General features: G+C 46.2%; 1 protein-coding gene across 1 annotated transcript; it reads left to right on the top strand.

Annotated features, from left to right (window-relative positions):
• Positions 1 to 9428: 9428 nt before the first annotated feature.
• PRDX3 (peroxiredoxin 3) lies at positions 9429 to 20426 on the top strand. The gene is given in 7 exon segments (NM_001133712.2): positions 9429 to 9486; positions 11013 to 11145; positions 13561 to 13702; positions 14281 to 14416; positions 15967 to 16070; positions 18800 to 18965; positions 19592 to 20426. Coding segments are annotated over 7 exon segments (771 nt in total). The 5' UTR covers positions 9429 to 9450; the 3' UTR covers positions 19646 to 20426.
• The last annotated feature ends 113 nt before the right edge of the window (positions 20427 to 20539 follow it).

The following is a 20539-nucleotide window of genomic DNA, read 5'->3' as shown; positions in this document are numbered from 1 at the left end:
TGTGTGTAGAAAGCACGTTTCAGCCATCCTGCCAGTGCTGCTTATTGACTCACTTGACAAACTTGCTCTGGGTAGTTGCTGCGAGCCAGGGATTAGCTGAGCCTTGGGATTCCAGGGATGAGTAAGACATGAGCTCTATCCTCAAGAGGTTCACAGTATTGTTAAGACCCAGACAAGGCAATAGAAAATTCCAATGCCATATGACAGGAGCTGGGAGCACTGAGAATGAGAAGGGCATGGTGTTTTCTAGGCAGCTGTTAGGGGTCTCTAACCAGGACGAGCTGGGAAAGTGGTCAGGGAGTGCTTGGCGGAACAGCTGCTCCTTCCTCCTAAGGCTCATATTGGTGATCAAAAATCAATCGTGGTTATCTTTTGTTGGAATGAACAAAAGGGGGACTCTACTAGTCCTACCAGGGGAAGTCGTCAGTTGCCACAGCCCGAGACTAGCTGGACACTTTGCAAATCTTAACAGGCCATTGGGAGGCTCTTGCATGAAATTCCTTCTGGGCCTCTGGGTCAGAGATTCTAGGGTATTTCATTTCTTTGGCAGAGATCAGCAGACTAGAAGGCCTACATGTACACTGGAAAGCCCCCAACCAAGGGATCCCTGGACGACTTGAGGTAAACTATTTAACCACAGGCAACTGCCTCAGCTTCCTGTTTGGTCAAGAAGTGATAAGCAGTGAAACTTCATCTCCAATGGCCAAAAGCCCTGGGAATTGTGCTGCTGTGCTCGGCCTCTCTGCCTGGTGTGAAGCAAACAGTAACGCTTTGTTGAGCTTGCCTGAAATGCCCATGTGAAGAATGACTGTTGAATGCTTGAGATTTATGGAGATAAAAATTACAGAATGTCTTAGCTTGATTTACATTGATGGAAAAAGCAAAAAAGATACCTATAAGGCAGTGCGTTTTTAAGATGAAAATTAAACCATACATTAAACAGAAAATATTTAAAATGTCAGGCACAAGTTAATACAGTGGAAGTTAACTCTTTCTCCATCTGACAAAGAGAACTTTTTTCAAAATCGGACCAAGCTATTGGACACCCAGGCTGGAGTGCGATGGTGTGATCTCGGCTCACTGCAACCTGTGCCTCCCAGGTTCAAGTGATTCTCCTGTCTCAGCCTACCGAGTAGCTGCAATTACAGGTGCCCACCACCATGCCTGGCTAATTTTTTTGTATTTTTAGTAGAGAGAGGGTTTCACCATGTTGGCCAGGCAGGTCTTGAACTCCTGACCTCAGGTGATCCATCTGCCTCTGCCTCCCAAAGTGCTGGGATTACAGATGTGAGCCACCATGCCTGCCCAAGATGTCTTTCTAATCATAGCTACAGTCCATCTCAGGTAGATGGGGGTTTGATAGGTGTCTGACCATTGTGGTCACCCTTATTCCTCATAGTTAGCTTGCTTTATTTATTTATTTATTTTTTGAGACAGCATGTCACTGTGTCACTCAGGCCCTTATTCCTTATAGTTACCTTTATTTATTTATTTATTTTTGAAACAGCATATCACTCTGTCACCCAGGCTGAAGTGCCGTGGTGCAAACATAGCTCACTGCAATCTTAACCTCCTGGGCTCAAGCAATCCTCCCACCTCAGCCTCCCAAGTAGCTGGGACTACAGGCATGCACCACCATGCCCTACTAATTTTTGTACTTTTTTGTAGAGACAGGGTCTCGCCATGTTGTCTAGGCTAGTCTTGAACTCCTGACTTTAAATGATCCACCTGTCTCGACCTCCCAAAGTGCTGGGATTACAGGTGTGAGCCACCGAGCCCTGCTCATAGTTAGCTTTAAAGAAAAAGCTGGGCTGGGTGCGGTGGCTCACGCCTATAATCCCAGCACTTTGGGAGGCGGAGGCAGGTGGATCACGAGGTCAGGAGTTTGAGACTAGCCTGGCCAATATGGTGAAACCCATCTCTACTGAAAATACAAAAATTAGCCGGGTGTGGTGGCGCATGCCTGTAACCCCAGTTACTCGAGAGGCTGAGGCAGGAGAATCGCTTGAACCTGGGAGGCGGAGGTTGCAGTGAACCAAGATGGTGCCACTGTACTCCAGCCTAGGTGACAGAGTGAGACTCCATCTCAAAAAAAAAAAAAAAAAAAAGAAAAGAAACGATAAAAGAAAAAACTGGCAAGGTTTCCTGAGTCAAAGCACAGCCCAGACCCAGCAGGTGACTCAAGGCAGAAGAGGTTAAGCTGCCCTGAACAGGTAGATTCCCAGTATCTTTCTTTCCTTGCCTGCGTGTCCCTGTGGCTTCCAGGAGAGCCTAATTTGAGCCTGTTTGGGGATCAGCGTTTGCACAAATTCCTCACCCCTCACTCCTGAATGAAAGGAGGAAAAGGGCTGGGCGTGGTGGCTCACGCCTGTAATCCCAGCACTTTAGGAGGCCGAGATCGGCAGATCAATTGAGGTCAGGAGTTGACCTGGCCAACATGGTAAAACCCCGTCTCTACTGAAAAACAAACAAACAAAAAAAAACCCAGGCACGGTGGCACGCGATTGTAATCCTAGCTACTCGAGACGCTGAGGCACGAGAATTGCTTGAACTCAGGAGGCAGAGGTTGCAGTGAGCTGAGATCATGCCACTGAACTCCAGCCTGGACGACAGAACAAGACTCTGTTTAAAAAAAAAAAAAAGAAAGAAAGAAAGGAAAAGGAACTTCATCACTTTGAGAAAAATAAAATGTCTTCAGAGCCTGTGCCAGTTGTTTGAAAATGTAGTATGTCTGCTTGTGGGGAAAAGAATAACTTATTTATACCACTTTCTCTGTATCTAGCACCCCACTACGTCTTTTGCAGGCATTATCTCACTGTGCATGGCTGAAGCTGTAGATGCCATCATTACCTCATTTCACACCTGCAGAAACTGAGGTATAGATACATTAACTGGTCTAGTCACGAGGGATTCTGTGATGCCTGAGACATATGACCTGCCCTCCAAGACCGTAAGTGACAGACCAAGAATTTGATCCCATGTCCTGGTGACTCCAGAGCCTGTGCCATTGCCATTAGAGCAGTGGTTTCCGCTGGGGGTTCTCTTGTCCCCCGGGGACATTTGGCAACATCTGGAAACATTTTTCGTTATCAAATAAGTGGCAGGAAGACAGGAACAGACAGACCCTAGAGAAGGAAAAGAAGGCTGAGAGTCGGCCGGACGCAGTGGCTCATACCTGTAATTCCAGCACTTTGGGAGGCCGAGGCGGGCAGATCATTTGAGGTCAGGAGTTCGAGACCAGCCTGGCCAATGTGCTGAAACACAATTGAAAACCCTGTCTTTACTAAAAATACAAAAAAATTTGCCAGGCGTGGTGGCGGGCACTGTAATCCCAGCTACTCAGGAGGCTGAAGCAGGAGAATCGCTTGAACCTGGGAGACAGAAGTTGCAGTGAGCCGAGATGGTGCCACTGCACTCCAGCCTGGGTGACAGAGTGAGACTCCATCAAAAAAAAAAAAAGAAGGCTGAGAGTAGAGTGGGCCCCAAGATGGTGAACATCAATTGCAGGGGCGGAACCTATTAGAAATGCTTAGGCAAAAGAGCAAATCGTACTGCATCAAAGGACAGAATCCACAGTCAGGCCTGGCGCCTGGGAGTGGAGTACTTGAGACATTTCACTAAAGGACAGATGGTCAGTGCTCCTTCATGTCCTGACACGGCCCGCCTTTTTAGTACCATCTCCTATTATGTCCTATCAAGCACATTATGCTCCAACAAATACTGTAGGACGTCATACAATATCGCTTTAAGAGTTGGGGCTCTTGGCCGGGCACAGTGGCTCACGCCTGTAATCCCAGCACTTTGGGAGGCCGAGGCGGGCAGATCACGAGGTCAGGAGATGGAGACCATCCTGGCTAACACGGTGAAACCCCGTCTCTACCAAAAAGACAAAAAGTTAGCCGGGCATGGTGGCAGGCGGCTGTAGTTCCAGCTACTTGGGAGGCTGAGGCAGGACAATGGCGTGAACCCGGGAGGCGGATCTTGCAGCCGAGATTGCGCCACTGCACTCCAGCCTGGGTGACAGAGCGAGACTCCATCTCAAAAAAAAAAGGAAAAAAAAGAGTTGGGGCTCTGGCCTCACACCGGTAATCCCAACATTTTGGGAGGCCAAGGCAGGAGGATTGCTTGAACCCAGGAGTTTGAGACCAATCTAGACAACATAGGAAGACCCTTCTCTACAAAAACTAACAAAATTAGCTGGGCTTGGTGATACACACTTGTGGTCTCTGCTCCTTGGGAGGCTGAGGTGAGAGGATTGTTTGAGCCCAGGAGGTTGAGGCTGCAGTGAGCCATGATTGTGCCATTGCACTCTGGCCTGGATGACAGAGAGAGACCCTGTCTCAAAAACAAACAAACAAACAAACAAAAACAATAAAAACAAAAAGGAATGGGGGTCAGCTTTCAAGGTTTAAATCCTGGCTCCTTCCCTTTCCAGCTGTGGGACTTCGGACAAATTACTAAACCTCCCCAGGCATCAGTCTCCTCACCTTGGAAATGGGGATGATGAATTAAAAACAGTACCTGTGGCTGGGTGTGATGGCTCACACCTGTAATCCCTACACTTGGGGAGGCCGAGGCGGGAGGATCACTTGAGGTCAGGAGTTCAAGACCAACCTGGCCAACATGATGAAACCCCATCTCTACTAAAAATACAAAAATTAGCCGGGTGTGGTGGCGGGCACCTGTAATCCCAGCTACTTGGGCGGCTGAGGCAGGAGAATCACTCGAACCCGAGAGTGGAGGTTGCTGTGAGCTGAGATCGTGCCATTGCACTTCAGCCTGAGTGACAGAGCAAGACTCTAAAACAAAACAAAACAAAACAAAAAACAAAGCGAAAAAGCACTTGTGTCACAGGGTTGTGTGGAAATAAAATAGAGGTGCTGCATCCAACCCAGAGCATAGCCCCATAGTGTGGTCACTGAAGATAACAGTAAACCAAAGGGACAAAGGTCACTAGTCACTTCCACCTGCCATCTTCCCCTTCACTTTCCCCAAGCAGCAGGATAGATGATTTCTCTACGAAGCCCTTCTTGGCCCCTTTCTCTAAACTATGATAGCACTTCACTTGCACCTCTCTTTTATTTAATATAACGAACACTATGTGCCTGCTGACGGTGCTAATGCCTTTAAAATATGAACTCATTTATTCCTCACAAAAGCCCTTGGGGTAAGCACTAATATCATTTCAATTTTACAGATGGGAAAACATGCAAAGTAACTTGCCCAAGGCCACGTGCCTGCAGCTAGCAGAGCTGGTATGTGGACCTCAGCTGTCCACACTCAACCACTATGCCTCTTTCAAGCCTCTTAAAATGCTGGATCTTGGACTGGGTTTTTTAAATGATCTTACCAGTATTCCTTGGATACACACACAGTCCCTCGGCAGCAGGGTCTGAGTGATCCTCTCCAGTACATGTTTATTAATGATTAAAATCACATTATTGGCTAGGCACAGTGGCTCACGCCTATAATCCCAGCACTTTGGGAGGCCGAGGCGAGAGGATCAGTTGAGGTCAGGAGTCCAAGACCAGCCTGGCCAACATGGCAAAACCTGGTCTCTACTAAAAATACAAAAATTAGCCGGGTGTGGTTGTGGGTGCCTGTAATACCAGCTACTCAGGAGGCTGAGGCAGGAGAATCTCTTGAACCCAGGAGGCAGAGGTTGCAGTGAGCTGAGATCACACCACTGTACTCTAGCCTGGGCAACAAGAGCAAAACTCCGTCTCAAAAAAAAAAAAAGGAATTGCCTTCAGAGCCAATTATGAGGCCCTCAAGTAATGTTACCTTGAAGCCTAACCCTGCCTATGAGCTGGCACTAACTAATGCATCTGAGCTTTAAAACTGAAACCAGGATGAGTGAGGTAAAATTCTAAGGGAACTCCCCTCTGCTCTGTCGCTTTGACTTGCACCGTGCTTTACATTTTTATAATGAAGTTTAGTTATGAGCCAAACTGCCTGTGTTCAGGAACTAAAAAACACACACCTACAATAGGAGAGCAAGGGGCCCTCCAGCATGGAGAAGGGAGAGGCAGGCGGCAAAGGGCTGTGGGCATAAGGAGAAGAGAAGGTGACTCCTTGGCTTGGCTTTGCCCCCCTCCCCACTCCCCTTTTGTTGACTTGAGCTACTGAAGCTTAAGTACTTTAAAACTGCAGGCTGTTGTGACGGTGGCTCATGCCTGTAATCCCAGCACTTTGGGAGCTGGAGGATCACTTGAGCTCAGGAGTTCAAGGCCAGCCTGGGCAAGATAGCAAGACCTTGTTTCTACCAAAAAACAACCTTGTAGTATGAGGGAGAAGAGGAGATGATGAGGGGGTGGATGACGTAATCTCACGAGTCGGCTAGGGAAAAGGTGCTGAGGCTGAACTCCATCAGACTCACACGCTGGGTGGTCACTGGTATGGAAGTTCTGGGTTCTTGCCCTACCTCTCTGCTTCTAGCCAGTTATGTGATTTTGGGAAGGTCTCTCCATCTCCAAAAGGCTCACTTTTCTGAGCCTTTTGGATCTATTAAATCACTGGAGTAGACTACAATATTTAATGTTTTTAGTCCCTATTTCTTCTACTTTTTTCTCTCTCTCTCTTTTTTTCTTTCTTTCTTTTTTTTCTTTTCTTTTCCTTTTTCTTCTTCTTTTTTTTTTTTTTTTTTTTTTTTTTTTTTTTTTTTTTTTGAGACAGGGTTTTGCTATGTTGCCCAGGCTGGTCTCAAACCCCTGGGCACAAAGTGATCCTTCTATCTTGGCTTTCCAAAGCGCTGCGATTACAGGCATGAGCCACCATGCCTGGCCTTTTTCTAATTTTTTTTTCAATTGAGGTGAAATTCACCTAATATAAAATTAATTATTTTAAAGTTTACAATTCAGGGTATTTAGTTAATTCATAATGTTATACCCACCTCTATCTAGTTCCAAAACATTTTCATCACCACAAAAGAAAATCCTGTACCTATTAAATAGTCCCGGCTGGGCACACTGGCTCACGCCTATAATCCCAGCACTGTGGGAGGTCAAGGCAGGCAAATCACTTGAGGTCAAGAGTTCGAGATCAGCCTGGCCAACATGGCAAAACTCCGTCTCTACTAAAAAATACAAAAAAAAAAATTAGCTGGGCATGGTAGTCACACCTGTAGTCCCAGCTACTCGGGAGACTGAGGCAGGAGGATCGCTTGAATCTGGGAGGCAGAGGTTGCAGTGAGCTGAGATCACACCACTGTACTCCATCCTGGGCAACAGGGGGAGACTCTGTCTCAAAAATAAATAAATAAAATAAAAAATAAATAAATAGTCAGTCCTCATTCCAGCTTCTCCCAGTCCCTAACAGTTGCTGATTTGCTTTCGGTCCCTTTGGAATTACCTATTTTAGATGTTTCATATAAAAGGAAACACACACTATTTGTTCTTTTGTGTCTGGCTTCTTTCACTTAGCTAATGTTTTCAAAGTTCATCTGTGTTGTAGCATATATCAGTACTTCATTCCTTTTATGGATAAATAATATTCCATTGTGAACTACAGTATGATTTTTTTTTTTTTTTTTGAGATGGAGTTTCATTCTTGTTGCTGAGGCTGGAGTGCAGTGGTTCAATCTCGGCTCACTGCAACCTCTGCCTCCCAGGTTCAAGCGATTCTCCTGCCTCAGCCTCCCAAGTAGCTGAGATTACAGGTATGCGCCACAATGCCCAGCTAACTTTGCACGCCCAGCTAATTTTGCAATTTTTAGTAGAGACAGGGTTTCACCACGTTGGTCAGGCTGATCTTGAACTCCTTACCTCAGGTGATCCGCTCACCTCAGCTTCCCAAAGTGCTGGGATTACAGGTGTGAGCCACTAGGCCCGGCCTACAGTACGATTTTGAGCTCCAAAATGATTGTCTCCTTTTCTTTTCAATCATCTGCTAAACACAGACATAATTAAAACAAATTAAACAAACACAAGGAAGGTGTGAGGTAAAATAGTCGAAACACGTGCGTCCCTGTACATCCAAAGCAGGCCTTTCCACATCTGGGGACTGGTACCCAGGGTGACACCTAGTGGTACCTGAGATGGTTTTAGAAAATACACTGGGCTGGGCATGGTGGCTCACGCTTGTAATCCCAGCACTTTGGGAGGCCAAGGTGGGCGGATCACCTGAGGTCAGGAGTTCAAGACCAGCCTAGCCAACATGGTGAAACCCCATCTCTACTAAAAATACTAAAAAAATTAGCCGGGTGTGGTGGTGCATGCCTGTAATCTCAGCTACTCGAGAGGCTGAGCCAGGAGAATCGCTCCAACTGGGGAGGTGGAGGTTGCAGTGAGCCGAGATTATGCCACTGCACTCTAGCCTGGGTGACAGAGTGAGACTCTATATCAGAAAAGAAAAAAAAGAAAGCCAATTTAAAGAAAATAGTAAGTGATATTTGGTGATAAGAAGACTTGAGAAACTAAACTGGTGATGGAATGACTAGTGATTGGAAAATACCAACTCAGACCGGGTGCCGTAGCTCACGCCTGTAATCCCAGCACTTTGGGAGGCCGAGGTGGGTGGATCATTTTGAGGTCAGGAGTTTGAGACCAGCCTGGCCAACATGGTGAAACCCCATCTCTACTGAAAATACAAAAATTTAACTGGGCATGGTGGCAGGCAGCTGTAATCCCAGCTGCTCAGGAATCCCAATTACTCATGAAGCTGAGGCAGGAGAATCGCTTGAACCCGGGAGGCAGAGGTTGCAGTGAGCCAAGATCATGCCACTGCACTCCAGCCTGGGCGACAGAGCAAGACCCTGTCTCAAAAAAAAAAAAAAAGAAAAGAAAATACCAGCTCCAAGATTGCAATTTGTCACACTTACTGTAAAGCCACCATGTGATTTTTATCTATGTTTGATGTGGTTGCTTCAAGTACTATGCTCACCACTGAACACTTGGCTTCATTAATTGACAAAAACCAAATTTTACATTTGTCCCAGTTTTCCCAATTTTGGGAAGAGAGGCCAAATGGAAGACCACACACAATTCCAACGGATTTCAGGCCAACAAAGCCTTGATGTGTCTAGCCCACTTAGCTTATTAACGGACTAAAACTGCATTTGTAATTAATTCCATTTCATACAGAAGCCAGAAGTCTCTACCTGAGGCTGAAATAAGAAAGGGATCCTGTCACAGAAACAGTAGACACAGTAATCCACACAAGGTTAACAAACAAAACAGTGGGAAATATGGAAACAAATACCTAATGCCCCGCCTGGATGCGCTCTTTTTAGGTTGGGGCGACAGTAGGAAAACCACGTGTCACTGGCCCAAGCATTCAGCCCTAAAGGGAATTTCTCCCTCAGGGTCCCCAGGCGGCAGGGAGGCGGGGGCTCCTCCGGCCCCGCCCCTCCTCCGGGCCCGCCCCTCTCTCGTCCGCAGAGGCCCCGCCTACCACCCCGTAGGCCCCGCCTCTGCGTCTCTGCCAACCCCGTGGCACCCGAGTGCACTGAAGATGGCGGCTGCTGTAGGAAGGTTGCTCCGAGCGTCGGTGAGTGGCTGTCAGCTGGGGACAGGCGCGGAGACGCTGTTGGCTCCGGGAACGTGCTTCCCAGACAGGATCCCGCGCTTCTGGGCCTGAGGGCCATTCTCCCTTCTTGGAGGGCGGGTAACGGACCCAGAGGCCTCCCCCTGGGAAGGTTCCATGCGCCTGCGCAGAACCGCCCTTCCCCACTCCCTCCTCGCGGTCTCTTCCCCTAGTCCCTCCTCGTTCGGCGTCCCCAGTCCCCAGGCCCATCTCCACTTAAGGTCCTGGCCCTGCTTTTACCACAGACCCTATGACCTTGGGCAAGCGCCTTCGCCTTTCTCAGACTGTGTACTTAAGATGGAAGGAATGATGCTTACATCAAGGCGTTGCTGTGAACAGCCCGTTAAATACTGGATAAAAACGCGCGAAGTGCTAAAAAAAATCACAAAGGCGTTCCCTCCCAATCCCGCTCCCGCATGTTTCTGCTGCTGTCTCCTGCTTAACTGTGGGCAATGCGTCTTGCTCTTTTGGTACACGGCTTTCTCTGGTGGGGTTCAACACAGCCCCTTTTCGTTCTCTTGAGTCATTTTGAACATTAAAGTTGAGCAAACCGGCAGAGTGCAGTGGCTCACGCCTTTAATCCCAGCACTTTGGGAGGCCAAGGCGGGCAGATCACTTGAGCCCAGGAGTTTGAGACCAGCCTGGACAATAATAGTGAGACCTTGTCTCTAAAAAAAAAAAAAAAAAATAGCCGGGCGTGGTGGTCAGTGCTGCTGGGGAGGCTAAGGTGGGAGGATCACTTGAGCCCAGGAGGTCGAGACTGCAGTGAGCCGAGATCGCGCCACTGCACTCTGGCCTGGGTAAAAGAGCGAGACTCTGTTTCAAAAAAAAAAAGTTGAGTAAACATTTCCCTTGAGCCTTTTCCAGACTCCCAGAGGCTGAACTTGGCTCTACTTGTTTACTTGTCACTGGTGCTGGAGGGGCCTTGTTTTTTCTAAGGAAAACCTTGACATGGTAGAACATACTCAGCAGATAGTGCTGGGAAAGGCCTGCGCAAGTCCCCTGGCTTTTGAACCCTGTGTTGCTTGGCACGATCTCGGCTCTGCAACCTCCGCCTCCCGGGTTCAAGCAATTCTCCTGCCTCAGCCTCCCAAGCAGCTGGGATTAGAGGTGCCCGCCACCGCCGCCTGGCTAATTTTTGTGTTTTTAGTAGAGATGGGGTTTCACCATCTTGGCCAGGCTGGTCTCGAACTCCTGACCTCGTGATCCACCCGTCTTGGCCTCCCAAAGTGCTGGGATTACAGGTGTGAGCCACCGCGCCCGGCCAGTCTTTGTGTTCTTATAGTTCGCCTCCACCTTCCAGTCTCCTAGGAGAAGGAAGCAGAAGGGAGTGTTAAGAACATGCAGATCCGATCTATGCTCTTAGAGGTTGGGGTTTGCTATTTGGTTCACGGGAACAGGGACAGCTGAAACTACCGTTGGCACGATGCCCTTTCAGTCTTAAGTCACCAGTCCAGGAAAACTTTCTAATAAAAAGTTTCTCTTTCCAGGTTGCCCGAGGTGTGAGTGCCATTCCTTGGGGCATTTCTGCCACTGCAGCCCTCAGGCCTGCTGCATGTGGAAGAACGAGCTTGACAAACTTACTGTGTTCTGGTTCCAGTCAAGCAAAATTGTTCAGCACCAGTAAGTGTTATGTCATGTCTTGGCTGGAGCCAGGTAAAGGAAAAATGAACCATTGTCTCTGGACAGGGGCTCTGAACCCTGACCAAACGTTAGACTCACCTGGGAGCTTTCAGGAACACAGCACTGCCCCAGTCCCACCTCAGACAAGTTAGTCTCTGGGGTGAGACCGGGATATGCCGGGTGATTCTAATGTGCAGCCGGGGTTGATAATCACTGAGGCAAACTGCCCTTGTCACATTTCCATGTTGGTTGTCAGAGCTTCTAATCCACTGTGTTGAGGAGGGGGTTACTGGGAGCTCAGATGCCTTCTGAGTCTACTGTGTCTAAAGAGCTATGAGTGGTAGGCAACCTGTGGGGACCTGAGAGGGCAGCTGCTCTAAGATTCAAACCTGTGTACTGGCCCCAGCTGGCCACTTAGGAACCAGACCTGTCTAATGGTATCTGTAATCTGAGTGAAATTTAGCTGTTTCTTGAGATTACACTCCCTTCTCTAGGATATGGGCTTTGCTAAGATCAGCCTCAGATAATGAGTGGTATTTGAAAATACCTTGTCTAGATTTGACTAGCCTTTGAAAAAGCACGTATTTAATATGTAATGGTTTGGGGGGCAAAGCCTTTGTGGGCAAAATGTTCTAAGAGGTGTCACAATTTTACTACCCTGGAGCTTTAAAATATTTCTAGTAGTGATGTGATACCACAGGCTTAAAACTTTACTCCACTGGTTTCAAATCCCCATCCCCAGCAGCTCCTCCTGTTTCTGTTCGTGGCAGTGTCAGGCATTTTGACATTGGAACTACTCTGTCCCTCATTCCCAGGTAGAAGCAAGTCCTTTTCAGTTTTGACACATCTCTTGCATGCATTCCTTTCTGTTCTTTCTGCCCCATCCCTCCCCTCAATACGTCTAAGATCACTGAAATCGAGGCTGGGCGCAGTGGCTCACACCTGTAATCCCAGCACTTTGAGAGGCCAAGGCAGGCGAATTACTTGAGGTCAGGAGTTCAAGACCATCCTGGCCCACCTGGTGAAATCCCATCTCTACTGAAAATACTAAAAAAATAAGCCGGGTGTGGTGGTGTGCTCCTGGAATCCCAGCTACTCGGGAGGCTGAGGCAGGAGAATTGCTTGAACCTGGGAGGCGGAGGTTGCAGTGAGCCAAGACCGTGCCACTGCAATCCAGCCTAGGTGACAGAGCGAGACTCTGTCTCAAAAAAAAAAAAAAAAAATTCACTGAAACCACCTCCTAACATGTCTCCCCCTTCCTCCTGCTCCTCTTTCCCTCCTGCCAGACTAATCTTCCTAAAAACCGCCATCTCAGCCAGGCACGGTGGCTCACGCCTGTAATCCCAGCACTTTGGGAGGCCGAGGCCAGCAGATCACGAGGTCAGGAGATCGAGACCATCCTGGCTAACACGGTGAAACCCCCTCTCTACTAAAAATACAAAAAATTAGCCGGGCGGGGTGTCGGGCGCCTGTAGTCCCAGCTACTCGGGAGGCTGAGGCCGGAGAATGGCGTGAACCCAGGAGGCGGAGGTTGCAGTGAGCTGAGATCGCACCACTGCACTACAGCCTGGGTGAACAGAGTGAGACTCCGCCCTTGACTCTGTTATCTTTCCTGTTAAGAAGACCAAGCAGCCTAATATTTAAGGACTCTTGCAACATGGCCTTCAACCATTCCTGCCTGCTGCCTGCTCTTCACTCCGTACCCTTAGACACTCTCTGTTCTCATTAGACTGCCACACGCTGCTCCACACACATGCCCTGTCTTCCTTCCTGCTGTTTCCTACATGCCATCTGCCCCATCCCATCTAGACTTGACAAAAATCTGAACCATATTTAAAATCCATCTCATGTCTTCCTTAATTCTATCCCTACTATCTTTGTCTTCCTCTTTTTAGTTTCCATAGCACTTGGAATTGAATTTGTGCACGATCTAAAACTATAGAAGGAGAAATTACAGTCGGCCCTCTGTATCTGGGTTCTGCATCTGTGGTTGGTTGAATCGAAAATATTGGGAGGGAAAAATGGATGGTTGTGTCTATACTGAACACAAAGTCTTTTTTCTTGTCATTCCCTAAACAATACAGCTTAACGACTATTTACATAGCATTTACATTGTATTAGGTATTATGAGTAATCTAGAGATGATTTAAGTATACTGGAGGGTGTGTGTAGATTATATGCAAATCACCATTTTATGTAAGAGACTTGAGCATCTGTAGATTTCGATATCCTAGAACCAATGCCCCCACAGGTGGCAAAGGATGACTGCCTAAGATGTACAGTTGAACCGAATGTTTTGATTTATACTACTAAGCACTTATACTACTAATTAATTATCATGAGAAGTTTAAATAAAATCATAGGTGCTTGACATAGCAAATGATGAACTCCTTATGAGTGTGGGTTTTTTTTCAGGTTCCTCATACCATGCACCTGCTGTCACCCAGCATGCGCCCTATTTTAAGGGTACAGCCGTTGTCAATGGAGAGTTCAAAGACCTAAGCCTTGATGACTTTAAGGGGAAATATTTGGTGCTTTTCTTCTATCCTTTGGATTTGTAAGTGTAATTTCTGTGATGCTTTCGTGTCATTCTGAGAGAAAGCACATATCCTGTTCCCGCACTGAATTGTCTACCCCTAGATACTCTTGTGAAAGGAAGGATTCTTTCTGACCCTTTATCACTGATGGCCTTGTTGGTTACAGCTGGGATCTGTAGCGTGTTTACAAGTGATAAACTTCAGGGGTGGGATAGGACAGCTTTCTTTTTAGTATGCCTCTGTGCTCTGGAGCAGTGCTTCTCTAAGCCAGTCTATGAAAAAGTTTTCATTGGTCTGGGGAAAAATGAGAAAAGTAGGCATAATAAAATGATTTTTTTCAAAAAGCAACTTTACTGAACTGTAATTTTTTTTTTCTTAAAATATGTGTTCCCTTTCCCCATTTTTTGATACAATTCCTAAAATAAAAAGGTGAGGGGAGGTAGTAGTACTTTTGCCAGCACAACACTGTAGTCCAGTGAGGACAGTTAACCATTTTGCCTTTTTTACCCTTAACAAGTTGAACTAGTTGTTAGACCACTAATTGTTAAAATCCGTGTTTTTAAATTCTCTAATGAGAATTTCTATCCTTTTTTTCCAGCACCTTTGTGTGTCCTACAGAAATTGTTGCTTTTAGTGACAAAGCTAACGAATTTCACGACGTGAACTGTGAAGTCGTTGCAGTGTCAGTGGATTCCCACTTTAGCCATCTTGCCTGGATAAATACACCAAGAAAGGTATAGCATTGTACCCCTAGCTTTTGCTCTTACAGACTTGCTTGGAAGAATCTAAATTTCTAGCTGTGCTGCTGGACTATCAAGATCAAATTACTCAAGGGTTTTTGTTTTTTGTTTTTTTTTTTGAGACAGAGCTTCGCTCTTGTTGCCCAGGCTGGAGTGCAATGGCGTGATCTCAGCTCACTGCAACCTCCGCCTCCTGGGTTCAAGCAATTCTCCTGCCTCAGCCTCCCGAGTAGCTGGGGTTACAGGCATGTGCCACCACGCCTGGCTAATTTTGTTTGTGTGTGTGTGTGTTTTTTTTTTTTTTTTTGAGACAGAGTCTCTCTCTGTCACCCAGGCTAGAGTGCAGTGGTGCAATCTCGGCTCACTGCAAGCTCTGCCTCCCGGGTTCATGCCATTCTCCTGCCTCAGCCTCCCTAGTAGCTGGGACTATAGGCACCCGCCACCGCGCCTGGCTAATTTTTTGTATTTTTAGTAGAGACGGGGTTTCACTGTGTTAGCCAGGATGGTCTCGATCCCCTGACCTCATGATCTGCCCACCTCGACCTCCCAAAGTGCTGGGATTACAGGCATGAGCCACCGCGCCCGGCTTTATTTTGTATATTTAGTAGAGACGGGGGTTTCTCTATGTTGGTCAGGCTGGTCTCGAACTCCTGGCCTCCCAAAGTGCTGGGATTACAGGCGTGAGCCACCACGCCTGGCCTACTCAGGGTACTTTTTTTTTTTTTATTACTCTTCCATGTTTGTGTTTGAGAAATTAGTCTTTAAAAGAATGCTTTAAGAATTAGAAAAAGCAGCTGGGCGTGGTGACTCACGGCTGTAATCCCAGCACTTTGAGAGGCCGAGACAGGTGGATCACAAAGTCAGGAGATCGAGACCATCCTGGCTAACACGGTGAAACCCCATCTGTACTAAAAATTAAAAAATTAAACAAGTGTGGTGGTGGGCGCCTGTAGTCCCAGCTACTCGGGAGGCTAAGGCAGGAGAATCGCGTGAACCCAGGAGCCATGAGCCGAGATCGCACCACTGCACTCCAGCCTGGGCAACAGAGCGAGATTCCATCTCAAAATAAATAAATTAATTAAATAAAATAAAATAATAAAGAATTAGAAAAAGCACCTATAGTCCAGCTACTCAGGAGACTGGGGTAGGATGATTGCATGAGCCCAGGAGTTTGAGGCTGCTGTGAGCTGTGATCGCATCACTGCATTCCAGCCTGGTGACAGCGAGACTCTGTGTCTGAAAAAAAGAAAAAAAAATTGGAAAAGGTTTGTAGTATTAGCCAGGTGTAAATCTTCCTTCTGCTCCTTTCTAGCTGTGACCTGGAACAAGTTACTTAACTTTTTCATGCCTCAGTTTCCTCATTTTGATAGTCTCTATTCCAGGGTGGTTTGGAGGAGGCAGTAAGTTAATAGAATGGCAGTGCTTGGCCCGTTGTTGAATTACTGTTACCTATCGCCATTATTGTTGGTCTCAAACATTGTGGTACATTGTCAAGAATGTTGTGAGGCCACGCATTCTAACAGTCATGTTTGCATTTTGATTAGAATGGTGGTTTGGGCCACATGAACATCGCACTCTTGTCAGACTTAACTAAGCAGATTTCCCGAGACTACGGTGTGCTGTTAGAAGGTTCTGGTCTTGCACTAAGGTAAGATCCTGCTTCTGATGAACTTAAGATTATTTTTCATGTTTAGTATCATTCTGCTTCTTAGGGAATTTATGTAGACCTTGGTAAAGCATTTTTAAAACCAGAAGATCCTGGCTGGGCACGGTGGCTCATGCCTATAATCGTAGCACTTTGGGAGGCCAAGGAAGGGAAGATCACTTGAGTTCAGAAGTTCAAGACCAGCCTGGGCAACATAGTGAGACCTCGTCCCTATTATATTTTTAAAAATTAAGATTTATAATAATCAAAAAATCCTTAATTTTAGTCTTTAATAAACACTGATAAAATGCCTCCTGCAAAGGTTGGCAGTCTCTCAGAAATGCCGAGACATGCATGTCCCCTCCACCGCCTTGGGTCTCTTTCTGAAGAAGGCTGTCTGCGTCTTGAGGCCACACTGCTCCATACTCCATAACTATGTGGGAGCCACTTCCATGGGGACACACACCTGATATTGAAGCCATCAGACTCTTTGCAGAAGGGGGGACTAGCAGGGTAAGAGGTAGTCTCTTGGAATGGTGACCATCTTCAGCCCTGGAACCAAACAATCCTGGGTTTGAGTTTTTCTGTTTTTAACTCAGCTACTTAATAGCTGTGTGACTTTGGGCAAGTGATTTGATTTAACCTTGTTGAGCCCCAGTTTTCCCATAACTAAAATGAGGCGGTACTTCACAGGTGGGTGTGAGGATTAAATAAGTGACACAGCTTGAGTTTTTAGCATAGTTACTGGCAGCAGTTGTTAGGATTTCTGCCCCAGAACGTCATTTCTATCTGTATTCAGTCCCTTATTCAACCTTTATTCCTTTGAGTGTGAAAAGCTTTCAGTCCTCAGCAGCCCCACATTCAAACATAACCTTCCTGGGAGAGATGAGAACTTGGGCCTTAGAATTGGCATCTTGAAGTCTGCTGAGAACAGGAGTGAAGGAGGGATAGGGCAGAACTTGACTTCCAGGAAGGAAGAGAGGGGGTCCCCCTTTGATGTGCTGTGCCTCACAGTTTTCCTGGGGGCTGGTCAGCTTAAAGCCAGCTCACCTGCCTCTCTTGTAGGTGACCTCTGGCCTGCTCTTTCTTGGGTTACACCTTGGATTTTAGTGCTGGGTGGCATCTTAGAGTTTGGGCCTTTTTTTCCTCTCTTTTTTTTTTTCTTTTCTTTTCTTTTCGAGACGGAGTCTTGCTTTGTCGCCCAGGCTGGAGTGCAGTGGCGCGATCTCGGCTCACTGCAACCTCCACCTCCCGGGTTCAAGCAGTTCTCCTGCCTCAGCCTCCTGAGTAGCTGGGATTACAGGCACGCGCCACCACGCCCGGCCAATTTTTGTATTCTTAGTAGAGATGGGGTTTCACCATGTTAGCCAGGCTGGTCTCGAACTCTTGACTTCGTGATCTGCCCGCCTCGGCCTCTCAAAGTGCTGGGATTACAGGCATGAGCCACTGCACCTGGCGGACCTTTTTTTTTTTTTTTTTTAACTTTAAAGAGATTATGAAACGAATGCCTACGTCTTTCAGAATTGGCAATGGCCAGAGAAAGGGTACTAGCTGTTTTTCTCCTACGGTCCCTTTCCCTATGAGAAATCACTAATTTTGCAGTTACCTCTGTACCCGTTTTAATATTGAGATTAACAAGAGAGTGAAGCTGAGTCTGGCTTATAAGATAAAGACTTTCAGGAGTCTGTGGGCCCTGCTCTGTCCCAGCTCTGCCTCAGCTTCTATTGGTGGACTTCAGCTGGCTGCACCCTCTGGGAATAGTTTCACCTCAAACCCCAGGCCCCCAGTGCCTGACCCAGGAAGGGAGAAGCACCTTTTACCCTGAGTTTTCTCTAACCTGCCTTTTCCATGAGTGATTGATACCTGGAATTTCCACATCCTTTTAAGACAGACTGTTAAAACCTGTAGGTTAAATAACCGGACACAGTGACACACACCTGTAGTCATGCTACTTGGGAGTCTGAGGTGGGAGGATCAGTTGAGCCAGAAGTTGGAGGCTGCAGCCTGCTGTGATCACACATGAGAACAGCACTGCACTCCAGCGTGGGCAATATAGTGAGACCCTATATTTAAACCAAACAACCAAAAAAACTTCTGGGCTAAACATATCTGCATCTGTCACAGTAACACCAACACAGAAGATAAACACAGACCACTGTGGTAGCGTGGTTCATCTCATTACATGCTGCTACGTGATTAAAAGTGATGGGCATGGTTTTCTGTTTTGCATAGACTTAGAGCCTGTACATTCTTTCTACGAAGATTTTTCCCATGGGATTTCCCCCTCATTTACCCAATAATTCATTCATAATAAACAGTTGTTGAACCCAGATAAAATACACCTGTGTCTCTTCCCATTTGCCTATGAGTTTCTTGCCAAGATGTGCTACAGCAGCTCAAAGAATGCTTGCCAAGTCACTAATAGTCTTCGCTCTCTCTAGTTCAGTGACTTTCCGATACTGTTTAACATTCAGGGCACTATGTGAACTTGTAAATGTGGCCATACTGCATGTTTTATGGTGACCTGGTCCAGTACTGCCTTTGTTAAAGCATCTGTCATCAGTAAGAGATGATAAGTTTTTTGCACAACAGTGAAAACCTCACCTTTAAGCATATGATTATGCTTAATAAATATTTTATTAAAAGGAGAATTAAAGACCTAAAAGGGAAGAAGTTAGACTGTTCTAGTTCTGGTACTGTTGAGGCACTGATGAGGATAAATGATCATGCAGAGGTCTCTTCATAATTGACCCCAATGGAGTCATCAAGCACTTGAGCGTCAACGATCTCCCAGTGGGCCGAAGCGTGGAAGAAACCCTCCGTTTGGTGAAGGCGTTCCAGTATGTAGAAACACATGGAGAAGTCTGCCCAGCGAACTGGACACCGGATTCTCCTACGGTAGGTTTTTTTCCACAAAAGCAGTGAGGTTCATGTTCTCTCAGCCTCGAGAGCTATTGACCTGAAATATCCACAAAAGGGAGCCCACTCTTGGAGGAAGCGTGCAGATGATGTGCAAATGGGTGAAGCTGCTGTGGGGTAGAGGGGGTGGGGTGGGGAGCCAGGAACCAATTATCAGAGACAGGCGGGCCTTTTTTTTTTTTTTTTTTTGAGACGGAGTGTTGCTCTTGCCCAGGCTGGAGTGCAGTGGCGCTCTCTCAGCTCACTGCAAGCTCCGCCTCCTGGGTTCACGCCATTCTCCTGCCTCAGCCTCCTGAGTAGCTGGGACTACAGGGTGCCCGCCACCACGGCTAATTTTTTGTATTTTAGTAGAGACGGGGTTTCACCGTGTTAGCCAGGATGGTTTCGATCTCCTGATCTCGTGATCCACCCGCCCTGGCCTCCCAAAGTGCTGGGATTACAGGCGTGAGCCACCGCGCCTGGCCTAGAGACAGGCAGGCCTTAATGAAACTTTCATCTTTATGTTTTAAAGAACTTTAGGTTAAAAATTGGGAGATTGCCACTCACTTTTGGGACTATTATTATGGTAAAGTCATAGTTACCTAATTAAGCTTTTGTATTTTCAGATCAAGCCAAATCCAGCTGCTTCCAAAGAGTACTTTCAGAAGGTAAATCAGTAGATCGCCCATGTGTATCTGCACCTTCTCAACCCAGAGAAGAACCACAGTTGAAACCTGCTTTTATCATTTTCAAGATGGTTATTTGTAGAAGGCAAGGAACCAATTATGCTTGTATTCATAAATATTACTCTAAATGTTTTGTTTTTGTAATTCTGGCTAAGACCTTTTAAACATGGTTGGTTGCTAGTACAAGGAATCCTTTATTGGTAACATCTTGGTGGCTAGCTAGCTAGTTTCTACAGAACATAATTTGCCTGTATAGAAGGCTATTCTTAGATCATGTCTCAATGAAAACACTCCTCTTTCTTAGCTTTACTTGAATCTTGCCTATAATAAAGTAGAGCAACACACATTGAAAGCTTCTGATCAACGGTCCTGAAATTTTCATGTTGAATGTCTTTGTATTAAACTGAATTTTCTTTTAAGCTAACAAAAATCACAATTTTCAATGATTAGCCATCTAACTCCTGCAATGAATGTTTATGTGATTCCTGCAATGAATGTTTATGTGATTGAAGCAAATGTGAATCATACTATTTTAAAAAGTGGCAGTGACTTAACTGATCATGCATGATCCCTCATCCCTGAAATTGATAGTTTATGTAGTCATTTTATTTTATTCATTAGCTAACTTTGTCTATGTATATTTCTAGATATTGATTAGTGTAATTGATTATAAAGGATATTTATCAAATCCAGGGATTGCATTTTGAAATTATAATTATTTTCTTTGCTGAAGTATTCATTGTAAAACATACAAAATAAACATATTTTAAAACGTTTGCATTTTACCACCATTAACTGTTGGATCAGCTTATTTTGGGCTCTCCTTTCCTTCTCAGATTATCAACAAACATTTATTGAGCATTTACCTCAGGGGCCACAAAGAGAATA

Source organism: Pongo abelii, chromosome 8 (genome assembly GCF_028885655.2).
Source record: "Pongo abelii isolate AG06213 chromosome 8, NHGRI_mPonAbe1-v2.0_pri, whole genome shotgun sequence".
Taxonomy (NCBI): Eukaryota; Metazoa; Chordata; class Mammalia; order Primates; family Hominidae; genus Pongo; species Pongo abelii.
The sequence above is the reverse complement of the archived record's forward strand: the minus strand, read 5'-3'. Positions and strand labels throughout refer to the sequence as shown.